The following is a 6418-nucleotide window of genomic DNA, read 5'->3' on the forward strand; positions in this document are numbered from 1 at the left end:
AGCTTTCTTAATAACTGGGCTTAGCTACATCTGGGACTGCCATCTGGATGCGTGCCTCAGAAGTGTAAGTAGGAGCAGAATGGCATCAAAACCCAAGCAGTCCTGCTGGGACCAGGTGCCTTAGGTCCCAGGGCTCTGGGTGAGCCATGACCACCATCTGTCCAGGAGGAGTGAGACAGACAGGAAATAGACATGTTTGGGTGTCTGGATGGGTGGCCTCTGTGTTTATTCTGTGCCAGAATCTACTGATTTTGCTCCCATTAGCACATCACAAGACTAGTCCCAACCCCTCTAGGCTAGTCCCCAGTAGCAGTCTCTGCTAATCTTCACTTGCACCAGGAGCAGAAGTGAGGGGCTAGGGGTAGTAGGACATATGCAGAGTGGATTTGAAGGGGTTGAACCAAGGAATCTCTTCCTAACTCCTATCCCATCATCACCTCAAGGGAAGATGGTCACCTTTTCCAGAAGGCCAGTTTCCTTATGCCTCAAAGAGGCAGGCATCCTGAGACTAGCCAAGGATGGATGTTCAAAACATAATTTCTTGGGTGGAGAACAGATGGTTTTGAGGGGGAAAAGGCCCATAGGCTTGGACTTCCTTCTCTTGTGGTGGGAAGGCACCCCTCCCCCGCAGGATGGAAAAGGAGGCTCTTCCTCCACCCTCACATGCTGGTTCTGTGTCGGGCCAGGGCCAAGGCCAAGGCAGTATGGTGGCCCCTCCACCCCAAATGGGGTGGGGCTGAGAGGCAGAAGCTTTGCCAGGGGTGCCTTTGCTCCCAGACACCTTTGCCATCCTCTTGGCTGGTTCTAATGCTGCCTGGCAGTCTTCCCCTACCTCTATAAATACCCTTCTCCCCCATGGGCCTTATTACTGGTAGTTACACTCTCTGGCTGCCATAAAGTCTGACTCACCCCTGATCCCTAAGGTTCTCCAGGTCGACAATGCTTGGGCTAAGTGGTTTCCTGGGGGCCCAGGGAGGCTTTTCAGAAAGGAGTGGGTGTGGAGGAATCTCTTATAGAGGACAAAATCCATGAACCTATGACAGGAGAGAGATTGAGGCATTATGGCTGGTGAAATCAACTGGCATAATAAGAGCTAGCCTGCCACTCAGTGTCTGAATTTTGCCTGTGCAGGCCCCAGAACAACAAAGAAAATTGGTCAGTGTGCCCACTCTCTTCTTATTCCCCACCTACAATTCCAGCTACAAGGTGTTTGTTAAAGACCCTACTGGATGGAGGGGTCAGGGAAAGAGAGGAAGACAGACAGGCAGACCCCTGAGCTTGCAAATGCTCTTCTTAAAGCTTGGCCTCCTGGGTTACTCGGGTTGCATAGGGATGGGGTGGAGGTTGTGTACAACTTGATAATTCTTGTTTCTATTGCCCAGATTATTCTGACATGTACTGAGTGACTGCCCTTCTCTCATACTGAGATCTTTCAGGTGGAGTGCTCAATGACTGGTCTCGCATCACTATGAACCCCAAGGTGTTTAAGCTACATCCCCGCAGTGGGGAGCTGGAGGTACTGGTGGACGGCACCTACTTCATCTATAGTCAGGTAGAAGTGAGTACGGTCTTAGGCCTAACTCTTCTTATATCCAGAATGCAGATCCCGTGCAGGCCATATAGGGGTCCTGTGGAGCCAGCCAAGACCAGCCTGCTTTGGTGGGTGAAGGGCTGGGGAAACCATATTGGGAGGGAGTTGAAAAGAGGAAAGAGAGAAGGGAATGTTTGGATTTTTTCCTAGCCATATATCATTGAAAAACTGAAAAGAAGTCCATCTCACACCCTGGCATCGATTCCCTCCTGCAGTGCACCAGGCCCTTGTTCTTCCCCAACACCCCACCACCCCCCAAGTTATTTGGTTCTACTGCCAAACTTGAACTCTATCTCAGTACATTCTTTGAAAGTTAGTTCCAGGGATGCTGAGAACCCCTTCCCCCATGCTGCTGGGTCTGCAATGAAGAGTGCTCCTGTGGACTTGCTCTCAACCTCAAAAAAATTTCTGACTATCTTTCCTTGTTCTTCCTCCCATTTATTTCTCTACCTTCTGTTTCTCTGTTATTCTTGCCTCCTTCCTGCTATCATTCTCCCAGCCCTTTTCTCCCTCCGTTTTTGTCCTTGTCCTGCCCAGGCCTACTGCCTATCTGCTTCCACCCCTGTTGGTTGCCTCCACTGGGTGGCTCCTATGAGCTAGGAGGTAGATGAGCCTTGAGGTTGGGGCTTCTGTGGTGTGGGCAACAAGCAGGCAGATTATAGCAGGACTGTGGAGCCAGCAGAAGGGCCTCACAGGGGAGTGGCCAGAGAAGGTGGGTTAATAGGTATTTGCTAAGTCCATCAAGCATCCTGGCAGAGATTGAGTGCTGACCCAAGAAATTATATGGCACCAGAATGCTCTGCTCCCTCCGACAGAGCCCATGGAGAAAGCAACCTTTGATAGTGATTTAGGGTGAGAGATGAGGGACCCAATCCCCAGGGGGCACATAAATGTAATTCCAGTGTCCTATGGGGCATTTGTCCTAAGCTCCATTTGGTAGGGGATCAAAGATTGGTAGTGAAAGATGAATTAATTTTCTGGGTCTAGGAGAGAATTGGGAGTAGCCTCAGGCTTTGGACACCATGCAAACTGGGAAAATCCCCTTAACACCAGGCCATTGAACATAGGTTCGAACTTCCTCCTGGCCACAAAATAAAGTTAGGTGCCTGGGTTTTGCCCTTCCAAATTCTTGATCTCATTTGTGGTGGATAGCTCTCCATCTCTCTGGATCTGTTTCCTCAATTGTCAAACGAGAGGGCTAAGGGACACTGAGAATGAGTGAGAGAAATGCAGCAGGGGCAGGGGCGGGCTTCAAAAGAGCTGAAGAAATGGCAAGTTGTCACTGTTCCCTCTCTGGAAAATCAGTGACTTCTAACTTTATCTGAAAATAGTCCTTGGGGCTTGCAACTAGAAGTTAGTTTGCATTTATTTGTGTCCATAGCCAGGGTAGAGGAGGGTGTGGGTGTGGTGGTGGTGGGGGTGCTTGGGAGAGGTAAAGAGATGAATAAGGCAGGGTTCTTGCCCTCAGAGTTTACAACTGTTGTGCTGTTGAGAGAAAGATTTGCTCAGGCACCTGAGCCCCAAAGAGTAGGGGAAGGACAGAGTATAAGCCCATCACCCCTCCTTTCCTGTCAGCTAACTAGCATGCCTTCAGGTGGCATTGCCCCTCCACAAGGTCTACTGGCAGTTCGTCATGACAGGGGAGGGCCCCATCCACCCTCTTTCCCTCTCCCCCAATCCCTTCTTGTTGCCTCTCACCCAGGTATATTACATCAACTTCACTGACTTTGCCAGCTATGAGGTGGTGGTGGATGAGAAGCCCTTTCTGCAGTGTACCCGCAGCATCGAGACGGGCAAGACCAACTACAACACTTGCTACACCGCGGGCGTCTGCCTCCTCAAAGCGCGGCAGAAGATCGCTGTGAAGATGGTGCACGCTGACATCTCTATCAACATGAGCAAGCACACCACTTTCTTTGGGGCCATCAGGCTGGGCGAGGCCCCTGCATCCTAGATTCCCCCTATTTGGTCCCTGCCTGTGCCCCTGCCCTAGGTTTGGGAGCCGGGATCCCCAGAACCTCGAAGTGCTGCTGTGGAGTGAGGCATGTGTGTGTTGCAGCTGCAGAGAGAAAGGCCCCAAGGCTATTTATTCCCCAGTGACTCCAGGACAACAAGGCCTGCTTGCCTTTCCCAAATGACCTTGAGTTAGCAGGACAGTTGATGAAGCCCCAGGGTTTACATGAAGCAGAAGTGGCTTCCCTGTCTCCGTGTTGACTGGCTTAATGGCATGACTCTTCAATCTCAAGGTCCCTGGTGTCAAAGTTATCATTTGTTGCACTAAAGTGAGGGTCCGGGGCAGCAGGCAAGAGAAAGCAGAGGTATACTCGACTGGGGAGCAAACCCTCTTTGGGGTGGGGTGGAGTGGGGTGGGGTAGGGTGAGGTGAGGTGGGGGTGGGGTCGGAGGGGAAAGGTCTGTGCTTGTGGCAGAGACCAAGAAACAAACCTGCTGAGCAGGTGCCCTGGGCAGTGGAAGCATTCCTGCTGCTCTGCCTGCAGCCAGCCAGCGGGTCAGAGCTCTTCCCACACAGGCAGAGCCAGTGCAGCAGCTCCCCAGGCTTCGGGGACAGGAGGTTTGCTCTTCCTTGGAGTGATTACTGGGAATGACCACAAACCTGCCTGCATAAGAACCTGAAGCCAGACTTGGGGCCACATGTCTTTCACTTTGTTTACAGCTGTAGGCTCAGAAAACTCCCTGGGATCCCTCCCAATTGCCCCCCTTCCCAGCCTGACTAGACCTCCTATGTCTTTCTCCACAGAGCCTACCTCTGTCTGAGACAGGTGCCTAACCTGGGACCTGCGCTTATGTGAGTCTGGGATACTCTTGAGATTACCTGGGCACAAAGAGAATCTTCTTCCATTTATTAAGCAACACAATATTTATCTAGTCAATTTGTGTCTAGCGGCAAAGTGTTGGACTGGGTGACCTCCAGAAGTCCCTTCAAATCCCAATATTTAGGCACCTCCTTTAATAGCCTACTAAAATCCCCAACCCTCACCTGCCCCTGGGCCTCAGCAGGGCAGAGCTTTTCTACCAGACCTAGAAAGGACAAGAGGTGGGGATAGGACAGGGGTTTTTCAAGTGGCTTCCCTATCTTGAAGCCAAGCGGCCAGCCACCCAAGCCTTATCTGAAAGGGTAGCAGCTAATGCCCTGCTGACCCCCTGGCCTGTGCTCTGGCTTCAGAAAGCCACAGAACAGCATGGTCAGCGTGGATTCCAGTGCTGCTCCCCTAAATCAAGGCTTGGGAGAAGCTGGGGTCTAGGCATTCGGGCAGGGCTCTGCCTTCTAGTCAGGCCCAAAGACACCATTACCACTTCCCCAAGCTTCCCACAGATCATATGGTGGGACCATACAAGAGCCTTATTTCTAACTGCCTGGGCCCAACCTGGCTCCTGGGTACATGGTCCAGCCCAAAGCTGGGAAGGCCAGTCTTACATAGTCTGCTACTCTTGCTTGTGAAATCAGAAACAAGTTACTTTTGAGGAAATGGGGAATAGGTTCCTTTGGGCAGCTGAAATTTACCAGGAACAACAGGTTCCGCAGTTGTGCCTTCTCTTTCTAATCCACTACACTGCTGGGCCCTTCAAGGGTCAGGGCAGGAAGCACAGCAATTGTCTGGTTGCTAATGTCAGGTGAAGCAAACGTGAGGAACGTGTCTGGCCGGGCTCTTACAGAGTGCCTTGGACAGTCCTCAGGTGTAGCAGGAACAGATGAGAATTTCTCCTTAAAACTTGGAAAGTACTTTCTCTCTTATTATCTCCTTTGATATTACAAATCCTATTGTTTAGATAAGGCTCAAGAGAGTTTAAGTGCTTTGACGGAGATCTCACCCACTGAAGTCACAGGCCTGGGGCTTCATTCAACCAGTTTGACTCCCAACATAATTCCATTGCACCTCAGCTTTGTGTTGAATTTGGGGTCCCTAGGGAACCCAAATAAAAATGGTAATATAGACCCTAAATCCTTGTGGGTTCTAGGGAGGGACCCAGAGATGCTCATTTTCAATCCTTGATGGTAATGCCTGTTGTCTTGACTGCCAGAGGCTCTGTGGCAAAAGAGTAGGGCATTTCCTTGGGAAACAGCCATCAGACTTAGAGCTTTCATGTTCAGAATAACTGTCTTGGCACCAGGTCCAAGCAGCAGGTCCCCGGTACCCACAGAACTTAAACCCCTTATGTTGTTTCACCCACCGAATGAACCAAGCAACCATTACATATGGAGCCCCTACTGCAAATGAGGTCCTCCTTTGGACGGGCTGCAGGAGCTGGCCACTCCCCATAGCTAAGTGACTCCTTATCTCTTTCTACCAAACCACACAGGACTTTGTACTCCCAGGATCTCCCAGGGATGGAGTGAAGAGTGAGGACTGGTTCTATAGCCAAAAAGCTGTGAGAATAGGAAAGGAAAAGGTTTCTTAATTGTGGCCCTAAAGGATATTCCGACACCTATCCTATTCTCCAGATGATAGGGGAGACAGGATTCACATAAACCCTTTATTCATTAGGAACCATCAAAGGGAACCCGAGACGGAGGGGGATGAGGAGGGAAGCAATCAGTAGCTGGGAAGCCTTGCTGCAGTGAAGTTATTGACAAAGTAGTGAAGCAATTTACTAATAAGAGAATGCGGACATAGATTAAGCATTTGAATTTATGCTGATGTGAGTTTACCAGAAGGCCAAGTCTTGCATGGAGAACAGGACAAGGGCGTTTGTGAGCAGGCAGATAACAGAGGTTTGAAGGAGAATTGCATGGCAGGAGCCTCTGCCAGCTGCTTGGGCTTCAACAACCAAAACTGGCACAAAAATCAGCTGTTGGGGCTGCTCAGTT

The 6418-nt window shown here is 50.5% G+C and overlaps 1 protein-coding gene across 4 annotated transcripts in view; it reads left to right on the plus strand.

The window, feature by feature from the left end:
• The window catches only part of EDA (ectodysplasin A), a 625000-nt gene extending 621097 nt beyond the window's left edge, over positions 1 to 3903 (plus strand). Inside the window, exons 7-8 of one of the 4 annotated variants that reach the window (XM_079764896.1) lie at positions 1428 to 1558; positions 3294 to 3903. In XM_079764896.1, coding sequence (XP_079621022.1) covers positions 1428 to 1558; positions 3294 to 3545 — 383 coding nt within the window. In that variant the 3' untranslated portion in view covers positions 3546 to 3903. The remainder of the gene's footprint in view (positions 1 to 1427; positions 1559 to 3293) is intronic. The other 3 variants (XM_079764897.1, XM_079764898.1, XM_079764899.1) reach the window with 3 other exon arrangements.
• The last annotated feature ends 2515 nt before the right edge of the window (positions 3904 to 6418 follow it).

The sequence above is a fragment of the Cnephaeus nilssonii genome (assembly GCF_951640355.1).
Source record: "Cnephaeus nilssonii genome assembly, chromosome: X".
Lineage (NCBI taxonomy): Eukaryota > Metazoa > Chordata > Mammalia > Chiroptera > Vespertilionidae > Cnephaeus > Cnephaeus nilssonii.